The 23,009-nt window shown below is 42.2% G+C and overlaps 1 protein-coding gene across 7 annotated transcripts; it reads left to right on the plus strand.

Moving 5' to 3' along the window:
• Window positions 1–127: 127 nt before the first annotated feature.
• Window positions 128–22,855, plus strand: zmynd8 (zinc finger, MYND-type containing 8). 7 transcript variants are annotated; one of them, XM_076996245.1, is made up of 22 exons: window positions 128–161; window positions 559–597; window positions 8,759–8,829; window positions 8,974–9,119; window positions 10,476–10,697; window positions 10,953–11,066; window positions 11,570–11,635; window positions 12,798–12,890; window positions 13,015–13,102; window positions 13,203–13,258; window positions 13,362–13,439; window positions 13,646–13,761; window positions 13,882–14,378; window positions 14,731–14,868; window positions 15,035–15,193; window positions 15,360–15,911; window positions 16,133–16,603; window positions 19,229–19,425; window positions 19,657–19,737; window positions 19,846–19,924; window positions 20,132–20,371; window positions 20,631–22,855. In XM_076996245.1, exons 3-22 carry the CDS (start codon window positions 8,805–8,807, stop codon window positions 20,801–20,803), a joined length of 3,591 nt encoding a protein of 1,196 aa, XP_076852360.1. In that variant the 5' UTR covers window positions 128–161; window positions 559–597; window positions 8,759–8,804; the 3' UTR covers window positions 20,804–22,855. The 7 variants fall into 7 exon arrangements, with proteins under 7 accessions (XP_076852360.1, XP_076852330.1, XP_076852421.1 ...); XM_076996227.1 differs by lacking the exons at window positions 128–161; window positions 559–597 and adding exons at window positions 4,136–4,211; window positions 5,829–5,876; XM_076996215.1 differs by lacking the exons at window positions 128–161; window positions 559–597 and adding an exon at window positions 4,096–4,211.
• The last annotated feature ends 154 nt before the right edge of the window (window positions 22,856–23,009 follow it).

Consider the following 23,009-nt stretch of genomic DNA (forward strand, 5'->3'; position numbering starts at 1 on the left):
AGGCGGTCCATAAACTACAAGTTCACGAAGCCCCTCAGATGGAAAACAGATAGCCACTAGGAGATGGGAAGTTGTAGCGATATTATAAAAAATATATATAGTGCGTTTATTTTTAGCTCACGCGGAGAGTTAATCGTCACGTAGGCCTGGTGTGTATGCCGGTATGTAAATTTACGTAGTTTAAGCTTCTTCAGTAGAAGGGCTGAATTTTAATAAAAACGTTTGATCTACACTTTAGCATTAGATCAGTGTCAAATTAGAATCAATAAATAGAAAAAAATACATGCAATATCATTTATCTCTGTATATAATCCACACAAGTTATTTACTTAGAGATGTCAATTTTTAAATAACGAATTATAAAGTATTTAATATAAACTTAATTACTCAGGCATTAATTCAGTGCAGAGGTATGTTACGAAAATCAGTCTTCATTAACCTCAAACACTACACATAGTGCATCGTATATACAAAGAGACTTTGACATTGTAGGCGAGTTGCACCAGCAGGTTGATGTTTCCCTATATTTATTTATTTTCTTACTTTTCTTTTCTATAGATGCTGTAGGTACCATGCCCTCTGAAGACCACTAAGAAGGTAGTACCAGCACTGTCTCCATGGTGACCTCACAGGCATACCAGTGTAGAATTTCAACTGTTGGAGAACACTGGTGGGGGGAGGTGGGGTTGGACAGCCGAGGGAGGGAGGAAGCCGGAGGGGGAGGGGAAAGACAGGGAGCGGGAGAGATTCGGAGACAGACAGACAGAGAGTGTGAGTGAGAGAGAGAGAGAGAGAGAGAGAGAGTGTGTGTGTGTGTGTGTGTGTGTGTGTGTGTGTGTGTGTGTGTGTGTGTGTGTGTGTGTGAGAGAGAGAGAGAGAGAGAGAGACAGAGAGAGTGTGTGTGTGTGAGAGAGAGTGTCTGTGCGTGAGAAAGAGATAGAGAGGCCATAGTAATTAGCTCATTGCCTTCTAAGGACCACTAATATGGACTTGCAAATGGGACATTAAACCTAAGAGTTACATAAGGAAATCAAAGAAAGAAAAACTTAAAATGTTACATTCAGAACTTCCGTTTTTATTTGCGTTGTCTTCTAAACCTGTCTTCTATAACACACTAGCAACTTTGATTGCTTTTGCAAAACGGTTGGTTCTTCGTTTTCGTAAAAGTAGTCACCTCCATCTTAAACGTATGGGCATTTCAACATATGTGTGCACATGCATGTGGGAAGCAGAGAATGTTTCAACATTCCTCTGAGATCCAGCAGAGGCCCCTCCTCCTGTTTGTGGCCCTCCCCCACTTCCCAGCAAAAAAACCTTTACCTCCCACCCCCCCTACAATGTGTGAGAGATGCGTTCCCCTTCAAACTCTGACCCCTCCCTCTTCTCTGTGCCTTCTTTCAAAAGGACAGGAGATAGCAGTTTGAAAAGACAGGAGATAGCCCCTAATCGTCTTTGCCTATAGATCACCTACCTGCAAACGTCCAATCATCTTGCTTTAACTTTTCTCACCCATCCCCCTCCAGCACACGGGGCTTCAACATTTAACTCTATTATGCATGTTTGTGTATCAAGTGCAAGGTAACTGCTTTCATTCAGTCCACAGACTGAATGTAAAAAATAAGGTGCTCAAATACATGTACTATTTCACCGAATATTTTTAACCGAGGCATTGTCAAGCCTTTTTGCTATTGAGACTCGTGACAAAAGATTCACATTTGCCTTCCGTCTATTAATAGATTTTTTAAGGTAAGCGCGGATGAAATCAACATGTAACACATTTTCTCAGTGTATCATCAAATGTTTAGACTAGATGAGCCATCTCAGTGTGTGTGTGTGTGTGTGTGTGTGTGTGTGTGTGTGTGTGTGTGTGTGTGTGTGTGTGTGTGTGTGTGTGTGTGTGTGTGTATTTTGATTTATTAATGCAGCAGGGTGTCTCACAGACAGCTGTCTTCAGCAAAGACCACAGTTCAGACACCACCAAGCCGAACAGCTCCATCTAGTGGTTGTTTTTTCAATTTTGGAAATGGCTCAATCGTAAACCTTGATAGGAAAAACGTATTTCTCATAGTAAATATGACATTTAACTCATTAAATGTTATTTTAAACCTAATCCACACAACTAAAAAAAGAGAAGGTGAAGAACATACATCGATTTCTTCTGCAGTGGTTTCGATAGGGAGTGAAACTGATTGTCAAAATGATTTAATGTCATATTAAGAATGAGTGTAAACTAAAGAATTAGATCTGGTATCTCTCTAAATGTTCTTTTAGATGTCGCATCTCCAGCGTGTAGTTACAATGCCCAATTTAGTTGTGATTTGTGGTTAGATTCCCTCCGAGATCAAGATCGCAGATCATCAGCAAACACTCACAGTCATGCTCGGTTGTCAGGCATGATGTAGTTTTAACACCACGTAATCTTGAGGCTTTTGTACGTGGCAGCCTGCTAAATAGTTGGCTACCGTGGTCGTAAATATTCAGAAATGACATTAAACGCAGAATGAATATGAAACGGCCCTCTATAAATGTAAGAAAACCACCTACAGAGGTAGAATGACAGGCTCTCTTCATAGACTGAAGATAATGTAAGTTCGGACTAGCTTGGCAATCTCCCCCAGAAGCCGTCTAAATAAGTGCCAATGAAAAAACACATTATTTAAGTCTAGGTTAGTGTTCAGAAACCACAATACCGTCCAGTATTTATCAAACGTTTTTGCTAGTGAAGAATAATCAGCTATTTCGATAACTAGATATGGCATGAGCAGTGCGACCGAATCTGAGGTGTAAGTGATAAAGTAGTTCAGATGAAATTTGTGACTCACTAGCTACAGTGAAACGTTGGAGAGCACAACGACAATAGAGAGGATAACACCGCAGTAACAATAATAATAACAACGATACATCGAAAGTCCAAATTACTTCTTATATAACGTTGAAATACAGTCCTCGTTTGATATATAATTGAATGTATTATTGTAATAATTGTATTGCATATTGTGACCATAGGATGGCGCAACAAACATGACAGGGGAATGAAACATTTGCCTTTAGGATACTCAGCCACGGCATTTAATTGTAATGTCTTCAAATACCAGTAAAGAGTAAATGCTCCATTGGCCATTAAGTGGTTAGATAATGTAGCAGTCATTGTCCTGAAAATAATCGGCGTTTATTTAAATCATTAACTGTTATTTATTAACTAATTATTAACTAAAAAAACTGCCAGATAATAAAATCACACATACCATTTTCAGTGAATAGTGCTGGCTGCTAACACTGTTGTCTGCAAGGTTGCTCTAGGCAGCTTCCTGTTCTGTACCTGTAGCACCGTGTCTTGTCATCTTCAGTGGCTTTCATTCTGCTTAGCTATTGATGGACAGATGTTGGTAATGTAAAGTCTGGTGTGTCAGTGTTAGATTACAATTTCTAATGTTTCAAAAGTATGGAATTTAAAATACCTAATTCATAATGTCATATAAAACCATGGTATACTTTATACCCAATACCCACACCACAGCAGTTTAACTTATTCAACACCTCACTTCCATAAAATGTCCACTTCTGCCACTGAAAATATTAACTTTACTATAAAGGACTGAATGAATCAAGATTATTGTCTGTACACATGATGGTCTAATTCAAGTGTCCTAGATCATTCAAACTGCAACATGTAGGTTAAAAAGCACTGACTTCAATGAAGGGTTTTCTGTTTGTGTATAGTGTCATTTGACATTTCTTGGTGGTCCATTTAACTTCAGTGAAGGACCATAGAAACAATGGCCCCTTTTAGCTGGTTGGCTTTGGACCTGTACTGTGAAAGCCTTACGTTGTGTTGCTTTTTAAAATACAATCTTAAAGTTTAAAAATATTTAAATATCATAAAGTAGATGTTTGAAAAAATCTGGATCAGTCTTGATTTGTTAAGTTTGCATTTCTTGGTGAAGGCCTAGGTTCTTTGCCTAACACGGCTACAGCCTGCTTGTGCTAAACAAAAGGCACTCAGTCAGGAAATGTCTCAGCCAATCAGCTGCGGTCTTCCATCCTGTAAGTGAGCGTCATCCAATCACTGCATGGCTTTTATGAGAATGTTGGCTCGGCTGGCTTGGAGTGCCGAGCCTATGCTCATGTAGTGAGAGGGCTGAGGGCTGTCCTCCATGTTTTAACAAGCACTGACATTACACACAAGTCTTTTTAGCCATGCATCCACAGAGGTAAGCTTGATTTTCTATTGTTACACTTCATCTTTAGCATTCCTGGTAATGTTGTTTAATGTATTAACACATAAATGATGTTCTTAATCTGGGGTGGTGGTAAAGAAAATCCTATCCCAACTCTACAGATCTGGATCCTGACAGGAACAGGGCTGAGCAATCTCTCTCTCCTTCTCTCTCTCTCTCCTTCTCTCTGTCTCTCCCTTTCTCTCTGTCTTTCTGTCTCCTTCTGCTATACTTGTGAGCCCTGTACACAGACAACCATGACAAAAAATGGCCTTCTGTGCTTTCTCCCAGCTGTGGTGTTGATCATGCTGGCAGGGAGCAGGACTGGGAGAGGATCACAGCAGTGTGAGGTGTTGTCACAGGCCAGCCCTCTCAAAATGGAAGGCCCTGTGGGCTAGGCAGCAGCTGGGGCAGGAAGGGAAAACCTGAACTGCAGAATGGCAGAGAGCCTCTCTGCACTGTTGACTCATGGCTTGCATTATATGCACTACTGAAATTGTTGATTTACTGCTGCCAGTGGCTTTTGCTCTTGACTGTAGGCTAATCCATAAAACGGCAGCAACTCTTTGCTTTGGTTTTTCTGGTAGACCATCTGCCGGAGGAATTAAGAAATGGAAGGCTATATTATGCACACAGATGAACTGTACCTTTTTCTGCTCTTAGCTATTTAGTTTGTGTTTCATCCTGAAAGGTTTCTGGGTTTGATGTGCATTGACGTGGACCTCGTGGGTTGTGTGATACAGTCGTTTTGTCAAAACTCGATTCTTGCAGGAGCTGACTGCCATTTCAGTGATCTTCCTCTTTTTGGCTTGTAGCTTGCAGGCCTCATCCTGTATACAGTATACATGTAGTGGAGACGAGAGGCCAGATGGTTTTAGACAGAAATCTCTTAGTATCTTGGTTAGGCCATAAAGACAAGAAGCATACTGATGTATACATACTGTCTAATTGAGTATATTCTGTTTAGATTTCAGAATAGGTCAAGAATTATTTTTGCGACGTATTCTATTTTCATGTAGGGAGTTTTTTTTTACCGCTACCGTGTGAGTGTATGCTGTTGTTTTCAGGAAATGACTTCATTGGCTGTTTGTAGAACGGAGGCGTAGGAGAGAACCCACTGAAATAAAGTGAGGTTAGATAAATGGTCTCTGAGGCCAAAATATCCCTCCTCTGATCAGCAGGAGGCCACTTTGATCAAGTCAGGCCAGATCTGTGTTAAGATCCCTCCATTAAAAGCCCTCTGATCCTGACTGATGGTGCGATGTAGCATATTGTTGCATTTTAAGTAGTGCCATTAAAAAAATATCAGTATTGTGTTATCATGATGATTATTAATCTAATTCTTAAATGTGCTTTTATTGGTATACTGATATAGTCCAGTCAATCGACCACATAATAAGTTTAGCAAGAGTGACAATATTTTAATCACAACTGGTAGATAATTACTACATGCAATTATTGACTTATATATGTGTGTGTGTGTGTGTGTGTGTGTGTGTGTGTGTGTGTGTGTGTGTGTGTGTGTGTGTATGTATATAAACATACATACATGTATACACACCATAAAAATAAACTTGGTGGTTGTCTGTTTGTAAATCCTCATGAATGAAGAGCTAAATGGAAGATAGTATTGTCCAAGAACAGCTGATTACTACAAAGGCAGGTAACATTTTCCTTCTGGTTATGTTCTTTGTTTCCGTGCGCGTGCGTGTGTGTGTGTGTGTGTGTGTGTGCAAGGCCCTTGCTGCATTCCTGTGAGCCGCTCTACTGGCAAAGCCTGTGTTCTCACAGTTGCCACGGCGAGCTTAGAACATCTACAAAATGGACGCCTGAGACTGCTGTAAGCCATTAGAGAAGGGAGGTAGAGGGAAGGGAAGTGGCGTGATGTGCGGTTGTCACGGTGCTGCGGGAGCTTTCTCGGGCGCGTGCACACGTTCCTTCTCCGTGAGGGTTTTCTGGGAGAAATGGAGTGTGGTTGGGAGCGTGTTTTTGATGGTGGATGGCAGAAGCAGCTCTACCCTGCATTGCAGCAGTGGATCGGAGCAGAGAGAGGGGAGAAGGGAGAGCCAGCGTGCCACACAGCATCCGCCGCCCAATCACGCGCCTCCGTGTGGCTCTCAAACCAATCGGCAGCCCACAGCTGAGGTTAAAGATTGACAATCGCACTGAGAGCAGCAGGGAGAGCAAGGCCCTTCTGGAAAATTCTGCACCCATCTTTGTCTCATTCCTTACAGCTAATATAATTGAGAAAAAAAATAAAAAAAAGGGCCCTGCCTGAAGAATCTGTACTGTGCACGTAAAGAAAATTAAGGTATGCTGTTGTGTGTCAATTGTTTTACATTGGACTTAATGTGATGTTAGTGTGATGTGATTTACTGAAGAGAAGGAATGATTTTCTGTGTATTATGCTGCCTTGCTGTATGAAGGTTTGTGCCAGATGCATATGGTGATATTGATTGTGCAAGGGGAATGTTTGTGGCTGAGGACACACAGGGATACATGGTACATGCAGGGTTTAAGTGAGAAGAAGGCCAAGATGGCCAAGTGCTGGAGATGTTGTCGTGTGTGTGTGTGTGTGTGTGTGCGCGCGTGCACGTGTGTGTGTGTGTGTGTGTGTGTTCTTTCATGTTCTCTCCTAGAGGTGTGCAGGAATCAGACCTAAGGAAGTGTATGGGAAGACAAAGATATTCCTGCCTCTAAATGAATTATATTTTTATTTCTGAGAAGTGGCATTCTATAGTCAACATGTCTTCTAAACCCCCTTACAATGCCACAATTTAAACTGTAATCGAATGAGTTTTTTAACCTCTCAGCTCCAGCTTGAATCTTAGGCAAACATGCAGAAATAGACACCCATCTCCTCTTTCCCACTGCTCTTTGTTTAGACTGCCTGAGTGTGTGTACTGCAGATAGCGGATGGTGGTATTCTTAATGGAGCGGAGTGTGGTGTGCAGTTGAGTGTGGTGCATGAGCGGCAGGCAGCAGGGCACGGTGTGCAGGAAGCCAGCCTGGCTGTCATCCTGCAGCCGGTCAGCCTGCAACACACACCACCATACGTCATTGTATGGGCTGAAATTGCTTGGCTGTAGATTTTAAAAAAACCTTTTTTTTTTTCGTTGGACAGGGATTGAAAACACTCATAATGCACCTGTGCTCACTGCGTCGTAAGCAAGGCCATCACTGTGTGTGTGTGTGGGTTTGGAGGCCTGTAAAACTAGGAGAATGTTTAACAGAATCTGTGTGATTCTCCACCTCATTTTGTTAAATATGTCAGGTGAATGATTTAATGTTTAACCATCTTTGTTTCTGCACGGCTGCACTCGTGCTGTGGCTGCATACTGCTAGTGGCATTCTGGCACTGGGGAAGGCTGTTTCAGCTCACCCTCCGGATGCATTATTTAGTTTTCATGCACAGCCCTGTTATATTATCTTCGTAGCTGATTCTGCTAATATTTGCTTTTGTTTCTTGCTCTGTTCAAGACAAAACAACATATAAAAATTATGATTCTAAAAATTAAATCTTGAATCTATGCAGTTTTGTTTTAGTTTGGGTTCTGAGATATGGCCTGTCAGTTTTTCACACAGGTTTGACTTTAAGGCGGCCTTCCTGTTACCCAAGTGGTCAAGTCAGTGGAGACTTTCTCACTGATTGTGATTTGTTAGTTTTTATTTACAAACAAAGGGACCTCTGCATTAGGATTTGCTCTGTCCGGATTTGCACATGGAGTGTAGACCTCTGTTTGTGAACAGCCTCCCGCAAAGACTCTCGGGGAGACCCTGAGCTTCTGTCAAAGGAGCTCTTTCACTGAGGAACTTCTCTGTCCTCCACATTCAAAGCGGTGGAAATAACAGACCGGAGACGACAAATTCAATGAGACTTCTTGGCTGCATCAAAGCTTCTGCCTGTCCCCCTCCCACACCCCAACTTCCTTAACTGGAACTTCTCAGTGACTCTGCAGTGTGGTCACTCACTCCCCTGTTTGCAACCCTTCCCATGCAAGCTTTGTTTGCCACAATAATGTTGGCCGAGTAAATATGACCGCCTACGTTTATTCCCCTCGAAGAGTCGTGTTGTTATGAGTCGTGCTGGAGTTGTGCTTTTACATTGTGTGTTTATATTTCACTCTGTAAAGTTGTTGCGAGTAAAATTAGGCTGTGAAGAATGAAGGCATAGGTGAGGCATTCTTTTGCATCTGAACACAGTCGTATATTTCCAAGCTGCTGACCGCGTGGCATTGTTAGCGTTTAGGAGTGGATGCTAAGCATGACCATGCAGAGACATTACTTATATGTTGTGTTGGAATGTGGGGTGGGGGTGGTGGTGGAGTATAATGTACCCTTGCCATCCAAGTGAGAACATATCCACCTGTGTCTTGGGAAATGGCACAGCTGGGAATTTAACCTGAATTCACATTCTTTTCTTTGGCAAGTTAACCCTCTGTCAGAGCCAAGCAAACTATGGCCTTTTGGTGGGTTTACAAAAGCTGTGTTGAATACTAAAGGTTCATTATAATGACTTAGCTTTCTTTTCTGTGTGGCAGTTTGGCAGAAGAGGAGGTGAAGACAGAGTCAGATGTGACTGAAGGGATGGAGATTGCAACACGATCCAAAGGTGAGGAGACCATCATCTCACCTTCTCCTGTATTAATACCTGTATCTTCTAGTCATTGTACTGTAGTGTCCCTGATTTGGTTTTGTTGTTGTTTGTTTGTTTGTTTACATTTTTATTAGTGTGATTTGTGTTTGTTTTGTGCAGTGTCTGACCCGGGGTCAGATCGCACTACTAAACGCAAGGTGCCCAGTTCCCCTCACTCTTCCAACGGACACTCTCCTTCAGAAACGTCCCCAAGCCCCGTTAAGAAGAAGAAGAAACCGGGAGCCGTCAACAGCAGCAAAGACCAGGTGGGTCTGGGCCGCTGCTCCCCGCCCCTCACAGCGCCAGTACCAAACACCAGCGCCTTTTGACATCGCTCACTTTTTCTGTGGTGATGCATCATGTCATATCGCTCATCACGTCTCGCGAGACGTCGTGAAAAGGGCGAGACAGCCCTTCTGACAGTCTTGGTTATCAAGGGTGAAGGCAGGGTGTGTTCTTGCTCTGGCGTTAGTCAGACTCAGCTGATTGCCTGGGAGCTGAACCTGCTTATGAGCAGGTGTATAAAATCATTTTTGTAGTGCTTGTGCCTGGTAGGTCATCAAATACAGTACCAGCCAAGTTTGGCCATGCCTACTACTGTACATAAAAATAAAATCAATACAAATATCAAAACAATGAAAAAAAAAACATCATGTGATCATGCTGTCAAACAAATGTCAAACATTTGTTTAAATGCAAATAAACAAATTATTTAAATGCTTCAGACTAGTTGATTTTTTATTTGACTTCAGACATTCTTGTTCACTTAACCAGACACTAATGTCCTGAAGAAAGTTTTAGAAATGCTGATAATTTGTACGGTAAAGAGCTGAAGTTCTGAATTAAGTATATTTATTGAGGGGCATTTTAAAATAAATTTGTAAGTCTATTTTATGCTTTTTTATTATATTCCTGTTCTGGAAAGCATTTCATATATAGCCTCATATCATATAAACTAACACTGTTCACATTTGTCTTAGAAACTATTTTATTAAGCATAAACATCTCCTAAGTTTAAATTAAAGTGCCTAAAATCAAGTATTCAGACAGGTGTATCCAAATTTTGGACTGGTACTGGATTCATTACGCAGTGCTTCAATTGCCTTATTTCAAAGTGTTGTGTGTATAGAGAATATAGACAAACCTCATGTCATGTTTTGTACTTATCAGGTGATTCCTTGGCCCAGTCGGTCAAAGGGATTACCAAATCCCTGGCATTGATTTATTTATTTAACTGAGGTCTGAGGTGTACAGTTATATTCTTTTACATGGATACCACACTTTGACAATAAGGCAAGCAAGGACAGTGGTGTGTAATGCCGTGCAATGTAAGAACGTTCTGAAACGAATGCTCAACCTGCACTGCTGAAGGAAGTTTTGCTTCTCCTGAGTCTCACAAAACTTGTATTTTATGTATGAAGTCTTCTAATTTGACATCAGAACTCCAAAACAAAATATATAATAACAATAGTAATAATAATCTAAGTGTGCTACTGTCCATATATACAGTGTTCTCTGCATCATTCTGTCCATCCTTGATATGTGTTACCTGTATGTCTTGTAATCTGCAGTACCTGTATTTTGAAACCCCAACTCTCTTGTTTCTCTTGCCTGCATTCCAGTCCGAACTAAGACACGGTCCCTTTTACTATGTGAAGCAGCCCGCACTCACCACAGACCCTGTTGATGTTGTACCGCAGGACGGCAGGAACGACTTCTACTGCTGGGTGTGCCACCGCGAGGGGCAGGTGCTCTGCTGTGAGCTCTGCCCACGCGTCTACCACGCAAAGTGCCTCAAACTGGCCGCAGAGCCTGAAGGGGACTGGTTCTGCCCCGAGTGTGAGGTACCAGCTCACGCTAGCACTGATGTCAGCACGCCAGAAATGACTCTGCCTGTGCCTATAGGGGGAAGGGATATTATACCTTCTGTCAGTTTATGTGAGCAAAATCACTTTTGCGATTGAAAAAAAGGTCAAATGGACCAAGCAATATGGTCATTTATGATATGGCATTGAAAGAGCTTGAAATGAAAGATGTTCCTAAGGATGATTTAGCGTGTAGTTCTCTAGATCACTGTCCTGTCTTGCTTTGTCTTTCAGAAAATAACAGTAGCGGAATGCATCGAAACTCAAAGCAAGGCGATGACTATGCTCACACTAGACCAGCTGTCCTACCTGCTAAAGTTTGCCCTCCAGAAGATGAAACAGCCAGGTGTAAGTGTTCTGTCTCTTACACTCTCTCTCTCTCTCTCTGATTAGTCGAGCAATGTTTGAAAGCTTTTAATCTGACAAATGCCTGCCGATGGTCGGATCATGCTCCGAATTAAGTTATTACAGTGCATCTCCAGGCCTTTAGAGCTGCTCTATGGAACATTTTGTCATGTCGCTGAGGAAGACAGAAGGACTTTTATTTTGTTTTTCATCATTTCAGAACCAGTTGCCACACCGTAAAGTTCTAGAGCAGTTTTTTTTTGTTTTCTTGCTTTTTGATTACCACTCTCTTCCTGCCCTTTGACCCTAGTGACAGTCCATTTAGAGCTGCACCTGTTTAACAATGTAAAGTCCCTACCATTTTGCCTCATGCCGCTTTCAGGGATTAATTCCCAAATGTGCTGATCTCCTTCTGTATTATCTGTCTGAGGAGCTTGGTGGTATGGGCTCTGACCTCTGACCTCTCATGGTGAACATACAGCTCCCCGCCCTTTGCTTTCTTTCAGGATCACCCTCGCACATCATCTCAGTCTTCCCATTCTCCTGGCTCTCAGAAAAAAGCTTATCATTGGGTAACATGCCCTCCATTATATTCCAGTTCCTCTCTTCTCTGCACTGTCCTCTTCTAATGTGCTTGGAGTGGGGTGTTTGTGTGGTGCTGCAGCAGGGATGGGCAATATGATATCATTATTGTGATGAATTACATGATGATACTTTTTTTTTTCTAAGCGTATCACCAATATTGTCACCAATTTGAGCAAATACTGACACTGACCAGAACAACTGGTCAGAATTACATGGTTTTTTTTTATAAAAAACATGTAATAGTCTAATAGAGTGTTGGGATTTCAAGGAGCTGATTGGATGATAGTTCATTATAATGTTATCTTATTTTTTTAGCCAGCCTTTAGCCTTTTTTATTTAGAACAAATGTGTGCACTCATTTTGACTGTATTTTTTCTTTTTGTTTTGAAGGTGCATTTCTATTTCTGGTCCAACCTATAAACCTTTATTAAAGAAACATAGACAAGATATTGTGATATATAATTTGTTGCGTAGACATCTTCAGGTATTGTGACACTACATCTGTGCCATTTTGCCCAGCCCCTCAGCTCTAATCTGTTCTTGATGTAATCCCTGGTTCTGTGGGTGGTGAGCGGTAGTAAATGAGGTGGTGTAGTGATGGCCCAAGCTGTACTTTTGGTCAACATCCAGAATAGACCTGAAATCAAACTGGCCATGACCCTGTTTTAAGCAAATTTATGCTTCATAGGTTAACTGACTTCTTTTAGTTCTCCTACAACATTTGGTGCAAAGCTGTGATGTTTTTCTTCTGTCAAGGAGTTCAGCCGGTCGTTTTTCAGCTGTTCCCACAGTTGAATTCTTGACCTTGTCAAACCAATGCTAGTGAAACAGTCCCTCACTGGTTAAATGTATTTGTAAACATGGTTCCAAATGCCATGTAGAATAATACAGTGAAAGCCATGTTAGTGCTCTTCTATAAAGGAAACATGGAATTAAATCAATGGCTGATCAGTTTATTTTAGGATGGAAAAAAGTTTATGCTTCATCTGAGGTAAATTGTGCGCTGGACACTCACTCTGGAGCTGAGGTCTGGCTAACACATGATTCTGGTGGACTATAATTCAAAAAGTACAGGCAGGGCTCCATGGGAAACCATTAAACCTGCCACCACTTCCTCAGGCTCTGTGTCTCCTTTCTCTCTGAATCCAGACAGAACCGTTTCAGAAGCCGGTGTGCCTTGAACAGCATCCTGATTACGCAGAGTATATCTTTCATCCCATGGATCTGTGCACATTAGAAAAGGTAAACAAACAAACAAAAAACTCTTTCAAAAATAGGTGTACATGGGTCTAAATAGGTGTAAATTGGACATTGTATTTTCTTTGGTATTGAGTTGTATAAGACTTTTCTCCCTACTCCCTTCTAGAATATCAAAAAGAAATTATATGGCTCTACTGAAGCTTTCTTGGCTGATGTCAAATGGATTTTGCACAACTGCATTATTTACAATGGAGGTTGGACATAACACTCCTGGCCTCGTATTGATATTTCAGTTGTTATTGATTTGCTGAAAAACATTCTGAATTCTTTGTCTTTATTTATTTTTTCCTCCAGGAAATCATAAGCTCACAGCAACAGCTAAAGTTATTGTAAAAATCTGTGAACACGAAGTGAGTAAAGCAGATTTTAACAGAGTTTAATAAAAATCCCAAAGTTAAAATAAGCTTGCAGAGTTTGGCGCTAGTTGTTTCAGACCAGTCGTCTGCTCTCTAGATGAATGAGATCGAGGTCTGTCCAGAGTGCTATCTTTCAGCCTGCCAGAAGAGAGAGAACTGGTTTTGTGAGCCTTGTGTAAGTAGTATCATTTGCCATATTAACTAGTATTATTAATCTACTCAATTACTTAATCAGTTTTCAGTGAGATAATCAGCTTTCTTACCTAGTTGTCAGTTCCCATTGTCTGTGCACTGTTGGCTATCAAGATGTTTTAAAATAGCTTTAAAAATGTATGTCTATTAAAATAATTATTCCTTTATGTTACTCGTTGGTTATATTAGAGTAACCCCCATCCTTTAGTGTGGGCCAAACTAAAGGGGTTTCCATTCTGGCCTGCCAAAGCTCTACGAGACAAAGATGGACAAGTGGATGCTCGATTCTTTGGACAGCATGACAGGTTAGAAACAGTGGGTCCATTGAGATGAAACTCAGTGACGTGTGTAGGTTTATTCTGTTCTATACTGTTCTGCTCGATTCTATTTCAGTTCAATTCAGTTCTATTGTATTCCATTTTCAGAGCCTGGTTACCAATCAACAACTGCTACCTCATGTCTAAAGAGATCCCTTTCTCAGTTAAGAAGACCAAGAGCATCTTCAATAGTGCAATGCAGGAGATGGAAGTCTATGTTGAGAACATCCGAAAAAAATTTGGAGTCTTCAATTATGCCCCGTTCCGCACGCCCTACACACCTGACAACCAGTTCCAAATGCTTCTTGACCCAGCAAACCCCAGCGCAGGCTCGGTCAAACCCGAAAAACAGGAGAAGATCAAGTTTAGCTTTGACATGACTGCATCACCCAAGATGCTTGTGGGCAAAAACATGATGTCAGGAGGGATTGGCGGAGGAGGAACCGGAAGGCGGATCTCTATGACGGACATACCTCGTTCACCAATGAGCACCAACTCCTCGGCCCATACTGGCTCTGATGGTGAGCAAGAGGGAGCAGAAAAGAGCCAGACGAGAGTACCTCTACCCCACCACAGCACAGGAGAAGAGTCTCTGGAAAGTACAGGTACTAGCAGACGGCTATATCATCTTGTACACCACATCTTTCTGTGCTACTCTGTGGTTGATTTGCCAGTTATAAATTAAAGGTGGAGTGAGTTAGCACACTGATTCTGTTCCATCCTTGGGGATGCTGTATCCTCCTTCTTCTGGAGGTCATTTAGAGTCCTAATTCCTTAGACGAGTTGAAAATGACTGTATTAAAGTGTAGAAAAACAACTTTAAAACATGTACCACATGGACTCTCTGCCACTGAGCAATGCTGCACCTGGCCTTTCCTTTATTTAACATTGGCCACATTTAGCATATATGAATTGCAGTAAATGCAAACAGTTTAACCCACACACTGTTCTCCGTAGCGTCCCCCGCTGCTGCCCGAGCTGGTCCTGCAGGCAGTGCTGTGGACAGCCCCAAACCTTTCCACTCTACGGGCCCCAGCACACCCATCAAACAGGAGAAAACGCCCACCACAGGTGGCATTCTAAACTTGAACCTCGGTAGGCTGCTGCTTGCTTCTCATTAATGTACAAATTAAACATAATAATAAAACACTTGTTGAGCTTGTTGTACCATATGGGCAGGCCATAAGTTAGGGGCTGACGTGTCGTAATTTCTAAAGCCGGTTCTGATCTCCACGCTGCCTTGTCCCGTCCGCCACCCCAGACCGCAGCAAGGCTGAAATGGACCTGAAGGAGCTGAGTGAGTCGGTCCAGCAGCAGCATCAGAGCCCTCAGGCCTCCCTCACCTCCCCCAAGAGACAGATGAGGAGTCGCTTCCAGCTCAACCTGGACAAGACCATCGAGAGCTGCAAGGCACAGCTGGGTGAGCTCGCAGCCACCAGGGGGCGGAGCTGTTATTAATGCTTTATTAACAAAGAGAATGGAATAATAAAAAAATTAGTTCAAATTTATAACGTAGTTCTTCCTTTATGTTTGCGGGCAGGATTTGTATATTTGGAATTGTAATACTTTTGCTCACCTGTGCACAGGTATAGATGAGATATCTGAGGATGTGTATAAAGGTGTGGAACACAGCGACTCGGACGACTCGGACAAGTCTGACTCCAGCGACAGCGAGTACGCCAGTGACGATGAACAGAAACCAAAGAGTGGTCAGGACTCCAGTGCCGACGACAAGACCGAGAAAGAGCCGTCCAAAAAGAAGCCTAAGCTGTCGCCCCCTGTTGGTGAAGACAAGGACAGCAGTGTTGAAGCCTCAGGAACCCCTAATGCGGTGCCCAAAGGTGAGACTCCACAGAGAGCTGGATCAAGTGTCTCTCCTGCGAAAGAGAAACCAGCCATCGACTTGGACAAAGAAGCATCGAAAGCAGCGGCCGCGTCTCCGAGTTCAAGAGACAAACCGAAAACGGCAGAGGAAAGCAGGCAGCCCGTGTCTGATGATGCGGATATGGACTCGGACTCAGAGAGAGAGCTAGTGATTGATTTGGGAGAAGAGCCAGGAGGAAGAGAGAGGAAGAGGAGCAGAAAAGACTCGACTGCTGCCACTGCACTCAAAGAGCCCGCAGTTTCTAAGACTGAGGGTAACTTCCTGTCACTATTCTGACTGTGTGTTTTTTTAAGGGCACTATACACAGGCACATGGTTTTATCTAAATAGCCAACATATAGGAGAATCATAATATCTTAATGCAAATAATAACTTGACTAGACTGACATTTAATTCATTTTTCATTTGTATAATCTTTATTTAGTGTGACAGTGGTGTGTCTTTACAGTGGACTTGATGTTTTGTTCTGCTGTAGGTAAGGCCCCTGCTACAGGTAGTCTTGCCCAGTCCCAGACTCCTGCGACCCCCTCTTCCACACCAGGTCTCAAAGACCCCCTACAGTCTCCCATGGCCATTCCTCTCAACGTAGTCACCGTTTCTGCGGTCCCTAGCACCGCGGCCCTCGCCTCCTCCACCCCCCCCAACGCCACTCCGTCACCTGCGGCAGCCTCCTCCTCCTCCACCCCCGCCAGCACGGTGAAGAAACAGCGCCCCCTGCTGCCTCGGGAGACCGTGCCGGTAGTGCAGCGAGCCGTGGTGTGGAACCCTGCTGCCAAATTCCAGACGTCTTCTCAGAAGTGGCACATGCAGAAGGTGCAGAGACAGCAGCAGACGCAGCCGGCCACGCAGACGCAGGTGCTCGCGCAGACGCAAGCACACGCCTCGCCCACGGCCACGCAACAGCCTGCAGCCGGCACCCGATACCAGACGAGACAGGCTGTTAAAGGTCAGGGGCAACATTCATTTTGACAGGGATTTTAACTAGCTTTTAATTTAGTAGTTAGTCTTGACAGTTTCCTGAAAAGTATTAGTAGTTTTAGTTGAACAATTTCTTGTTTCTTTACTGTAGTTTTAGTCACTAGACGTATTCTGGTTGTTGTTCATTTAAATTTGTTTACCTGGGAGAGGGGTAACCGCTCACGCGCGAGTCCGAGGAAGCATGAACACTAGCTAAGCCTGGAGGCCTGAAGGTGCACCACACTAATCAGGATTGAGCTCTTCCTGGCTGAGGTCATTTCTGTCATTTCTGTCATCTGCTTGGATAAGCTGGAGCCAGTGTTAGGGGTCTCACACCCGACTGTCCTCGTCACCACTGGGATTAACTTGGTCGTAACCTTTCACATTCATCTTTTACTTCCTGGTATTTCTCCAGCACATATTCCTTCCTTGGGCTCTTTCCATTCGTTCAGACTGCCAACGATCTATTAAGACTGTTGTTTCCTGCATCTTATCTACAGTGACAATGTCTGGTCGGTTTTTCCTCCTTGTTTGTTTGGATCTAGTCCCACAGGATCTTTAATTTAGTTGTTTCCTGGCACTCTGTGTCCCATTTATATACTTGGGTCCAGTTCATGTGCCTTTTATATGTTTCTGTTTATATGATCCTGGCCACTTGGTTGTTTTCTCCATCTAGTATCTTACCTACTTCTACTTGGTGCTGACTGTCTTTTGGGCTCCTTTTGGTAATACGGTGGCTTTGTGGTTAGCATGTTTGCCTCTCAGCACTGGGGTCTTGGGTTCAAGTCCCTATATGTGTGGAGTTTCCATGTTCTCCCCGTGTCTGTGTGGGTTTCCTCCGGGGTCTCCGGTTTCCTCCCACAGTCCAAAAACATGGAGGTTAGGTAAACTGGCAGTCCCTGACATATTCTCCCTAAATGTGTGTCTGTTTTTCTCTGTTCAATAAACCAGTTGTCTGAGTGTCTGTGCATGAATGTGTGTGTGTGTTTGTATGCCCAGTGGTGGATGATGGTCTTCTCTCCCCTTCCTGCACCCCATTCAGTCCCCCAGGGGTCTATGGATCCTGGTACAAAGGACGCTGTGTGCAATTAGCTGCCGCTTCTCGCCAATGTGTGATTGATCATGTAAGACTTGTACCTGTGTTCAAAATTGTAAAGCGACCTTGGGTATCTTGAAAGCCGCTATATAAATCATTCATTCCTTTTGAACAGTCTGTACCTTGGTTCATGCCTGATGTGATGCACCCCTCTAGTAGGGCACAATGGTCTTCATGACAATCTTCATGATTTTATTGCTCCCATTCTTGAGTTCTTGTCTTGTGGTGTGGAGGTACTGGAATGTGCCTGTCCCTCCGGTTTCTCCAACTTGTTCCCCAACCTGGACAGTCGTCTTGGAGTTGGCTTCTACTGCCATTCTCCATTCTACTCACTGTTTCATTGAGCTCTGTATGAAAGTCCTTATGATTTTCATACAGGCCCAGTCACTTGAGTATCCAAGTGTGTATCCAGGCAACACATAGGTTGTTCTGTTTGGTCTTGGATCCTCTGGCGTTGGTACCATTCCGCTTGTGAGCAGTGCACATGTACCTGCACACATGCTCATTCAGACTGGTGGCTAGTTTTCCTGACAGGAACTTCCATGTTGTGGACAGGTTATTGGTCTGTGGTTGGATGAGGTTTGTGCCTTGTTGGAGTGTTTTATTAACATATGTCCAGTATGGTCCCGCATTGTGTTAGTCAGTCCGGCTGGGATGCCAGTAGTTTCCATCTGGGTCATTTGTTCTGCTGTGCGACCATGCTGAGCTGTGTTCTTTAGCCAGTACGCATAGATTACGTTCAGTTCTGGTGCTGCCCGGGTTCTTCATGTTTGTCCTGCGCTTCTTGGATCTGCTGTTGTGATACTGACTGGCACCAGCTTTGGTCTCTTAACAGCTCTTAACACAAGGATTCATTCTCCACTACTTTCAGAAGTGAACTTTCAGTTTTTAGCTTTCAGTCATATTTTCGAGGGGTTTTTTTGCACTGTAACTGAGTCAGTACTTTGAATGCTTACTTGGGAATTTATTCTAATACATGCCCATTCTTTCATGACTCTTGGTCCTTCTCTGCTGTCTGGCTGCAAGTGCTGTTAACCTGCATTTAACTCCAAAGTGTTGATTTGGTAGCCAAATTATTATACCCCTCTGGAGCATGGTCAGCTAGTTTATTTCCAATAGAGTTGCCAGAGTTGCCTTAATCTTGGTTTTCTATCTGTTTCCCAAAAGGATATAAACTGTGACCTGCTGTAGAGATTTATAATAGTCTGTTGGTTTTGGTTAGATTGGCAGTTGGAACTGTTGGAATTAGCATAGCATGCTGCATGCCACTAAGTTGGGGAAGAAAAACATCACTAGTGGCTGACAGACAGACAGACAGACAGACAGACAGACAGACAGACAGACAGACAGACAGACAGGCATTACTGTCCTGTATATGAACTTTTTTCTGTAATTTACAGCCAAGATTTTGATTGCCCTGCTCCAATGTTATTCTTTCTACTCCTGTATTCCAGCTTAGCAGATCTATCCTGAGCCCCAATAAATACAATTAAACCGCAACATCTTTACTTCTCTCAGCCGTCCAGCAGAAAGACGCCCCGCACAGCACGTGCACGTCGGCCGTCACCCTGGTTACCAGCGCGCCCGTAGCGGCAGCGACCACGGCTGGAGCCGCGTTGAGCTCCTCCTCTTCTGCGTCTTCCATGACTGGAGAGCTGCCGATTCCGACCACTTCAGCCGATGTGGCGGCTGACATCGCAAAGTATACTAGCAAAGTAAGAAGACGACTCCCCTCCTCATACCACGCAGATATGGACAAATGAAGATTGACTTTAAAACCTGTGCAGTCATTTTGTTTTGCGTTCTTTTATTGATTTCTTTTCTGAAGACCAATCTAGGTGCGATGTGTGATGCAGGATGGTTTAGTAACACTGTGGTCCATCTGGTCTTGCCAGTGCATTATTGAGAGGTTTGTTTGAATTGCCAATTATTTTATGTATTTGCAGATAATGGATGCAATCAAGGGGACAATGACTGAAATATACAACGACCTTTCCAAGAGCACCTCAGGAAACACAATAGCAGAAGTAGGTGTTTGTGAAATCCACAAATGTGAATAAATCAATCAGTGAATCAGTAAATTCGGTAAATGTTAGTAAATTAGAAGGTTGCAATGCTGTGCGTTTGCTTTGCAGATTAGACGGTTACGGATTGAAATTGAGAAATTGCAGTGGCTGCATCAGCAGGAGTTGTCCGAGATGAAGCACAATTTAGGTTTGTGCTTTTATTTTTATAATTTTTAAACTGGGAAGCTTCATGAATTCAAGTGAATCATTCAATGGCTACATAAGAGTTCAGTTTCCTAATTGTATTCACATAGATTGCTTTAAGGTATAGAGGAACAGATTTGATACGTGAACTGTTTGGTTTTTCGACCGTTTGGTGGTTATGCGCCTGTGCTTGTGATTTCTTCCCTGTCAGAACTGACCATGGCGGAGATGAGGCAGAGTCTGGAGCAGGAGAGAGAGCGGCTGGTGTCAGAGGTGAAGAAGCAGATGGAGGTGGAAAAGCAGCAGGCCGTGGACGAGACCAAGAAGAAGCAGTGGTGTGCCAACTGCAAGAAGGAGGCCATTTTCTACTGCTGCTGGAACACCAGTTACTGCGACTACCCATGCCAGCAGGCGCACTGGCCAGAACACATGAAGTCCTGCACACAGTCTGGTAGGACAGAGTGCACTGATGCACTGACTGCAAACTTTAAGAGCTGCTACTGATCTGTTAATGGTCATCTCCTGTAGCTGAACTGACCAAGCACTCAGGGAAGTTCTCAGGGAACACAACCAGTGTCTTGCTGATAAATATGTAAATTGGTCTAGATAAGACCAACAGTCTACTTTTTTCCCCCTTCACTTTTTTTATGTCCCTGTATAGTTGAAGTATGTTTAAGGAACTGACTCCCAAAACCTTTTCTCTTTTTCAGCAACATCATCACAGCAAGAACCGGAGACAGAGTCAAGCACAGATGCCATCCCTAAAGCTTCTGGGCCTCTCACCAGCAGTCAGGATTCTCCACGAGAGTCTACAGCAGCACCCACAGACAAGGACAATGATGCCAACAAATCTAAGGACAATGTTACTGTCAGTCTGTCCTAGCTCAGACTCACAGTCTGTCTGAGAACTGCACTTACACCTGCATAACTGTACAAAACATAGACAAATACATCACTACAAAAATACAAAGCAAAACAAACAAAAAAAGAGAAGTATTTTGTGTTTTGTCTTGCCAAGCTGTGCTTGTGGAATTTTGAGAAGCTGACTAATTTCTCTGTTTCAGTAATAATTTTGAGAGCCAAACAGAAGTCACTGAATCTCCTGTATGCCACACACACACATTGTCAAAGCCTAGCATTAATGCTTTCATTAACCACTTTAAAGACTTTTTGTCTCTTTTGCTGTCTCTCAGTTGATTCTTGGTGTTTTGAAGCCCATAGCTTCATTCTGAAAGCCTTGTCCACTTTTCTTCATAATGTCAACTGTTATTACCACTATGAACCTGGTTTTTTTTTTTTTTTAATACAAGGCGGTAATCCCATGGTGCTTACTTCATTTTTGTGGGATTTTAGTCATTTTGAACCAGTCTTGTGACCAGAGGGTCGTGGGTTCAATTCCCAGGCCACAGGCCATGACTGAAGTGCCCTTGAGCAAGGCACTTAGCCCCAACTGCTGTGCACCACAGCCCCCTAGTGATCACTAGTGTGTGTGTGTGTGTGTGTGTGTGTGTGTGTGTGTGTGTGTGTTCACTGCACAGATCACAGAAAATCACAATTGACAAATATGGCATATTTACATTTTTCAACCCTTGTTTAGCATTTAATGTTTCATAATGAAGTGACAGTTATTTCAAGATGTACAGAACATATACATGAAAGAAGGCAGAACACATCTTTGATTTATTGTCCCTCAACAAAAAAGGCTAGTGACTCGGCAGCAGGAATGTGGTTCTTGAGACTGAAACACCCATGATCAGATGTTACATTTACTGGGTAAAAAAGGTATGTGTGTCAAATATATGAGACCAACTACAAAGGTTGCCTAATATAGACTTAAAGTCACATCTGTCACTGTGGAAAAGAGCCACAGTGAAGTGGCAGTAATTTTACATTTTCACTGCAAGTTATGCTCTTCCCTTATGTATAAGATTTATATGGGGGTAGATAAAAAAGGAAAAATGGGATATGTTAATTTAATGTCATTTTATTTTTACAACTGATAGACTTTAAAGAAGAATGCTAGTTTATGTTCATATTTATGTTAATTTATCCAAATGTTTCATTATGTAATATGAACCTCTGAAGACTACATTATTTTAGGTTGCTTATGTATAACTAAAGTAATTTGAAACTGCAAATTAAAATTGTAATCTCTATCTGAGTAGATTAGCTACTAAAATTTGCCAGGTGTCATCTTTTTTTGTTTGTTATCAAACTAATATGGTACAGTAAGAAAAGACTATCACCAACAAATATCAGTTTGGTTATTGTTTATAATTCTGAATAGAATACATTTTCCTCTTTTTTTAACATTTTGTAACGCCTCGGAACATTTTTACCTTCTTCCGTCACAAATGTGCCCATTTTCAAGTTTCGTGTTTGAGTGTTACATTGTGAGCATGTAACTGGACTCTCTTATTCTTTATATATATATATATATATATATATATATATATATATATATATATATATATATATATATATATATTTTTTTTTTTTTCCAGCTGTCTTCAGTGTTATAACAGTTATTATAGAGTCAATTCTCCACTGCTTTTTTTTTCAAGCAGTCTTAATATATCGCTTAATATATTGCTATTCCTTGTTTTGTTTGTTTCTATGAGTTTGTAACTTTTGAAAATAGCATTTTATTTTCATCTGGCCTACGTGGAACAGACCGGGTACCAAAGTTGAGACACTGAATATCATTGGTTTATTGTTTTATTATAAAATGCCATAATTTAGGTTTACATAACAGACAGTATCACTCTTTTAGTTAACATCCTACCTAATATTACATTGACTGTTGACTGTTGATACCATGAGTACATTATTCTTAATTAGAAAAAAAGATCCAGGGGATTCACTGTATATAGTACAAGAAAACACAAATGTTTACATATTGTACATAAATAAAGATTTGGTGGTCTTAATGTTTTCCCTTGCTTCGATCTGAATTTTGGATATTTGTTTCTTTGTGATCCTTTTTTACATAGCAGAGCTAACAATTGTAAAAAAATATATTTTATGCATATTTACACAAAGAGTAGATATGACTATATGACTAACGGGGGATTGAGGAAGGTTTCATG

The sequence above is a fragment of the Brachyhypopomus gauderio genome, chromosome 1 (genome assembly GCF_052324685.1).
Source record: "Brachyhypopomus gauderio isolate BG-103 chromosome 1, BGAUD_0.2, whole genome shotgun sequence".
In the NCBI taxonomy this organism is placed as follows: Eukaryota; Metazoa; Chordata; class Actinopteri; order Gymnotiformes; family Hypopomidae; genus Brachyhypopomus; species Brachyhypopomus gauderio.

What these genes read in the sequence shown, in the direction of transcription:
- zmynd8 (XM_076996215.1), top strand. An exon ending in AGAAAAAAGCTTATCATTGG is followed by an intron (nt 11,636 to 12,797) that starts GTAACATGCCCT and finishes CTCTGAATCCAG; the next exon opens with ACAGAACCGTTTCAGAAGCC. An exon ending in CATTCTAAACTTGAACCTCG is followed by an intron (nt 14,869 to 15,034) that starts GTAGGCTGCTGC and finishes CCGCCACCCCAG; the next exon opens with ACCGCAGCAAGGCTGAAATG.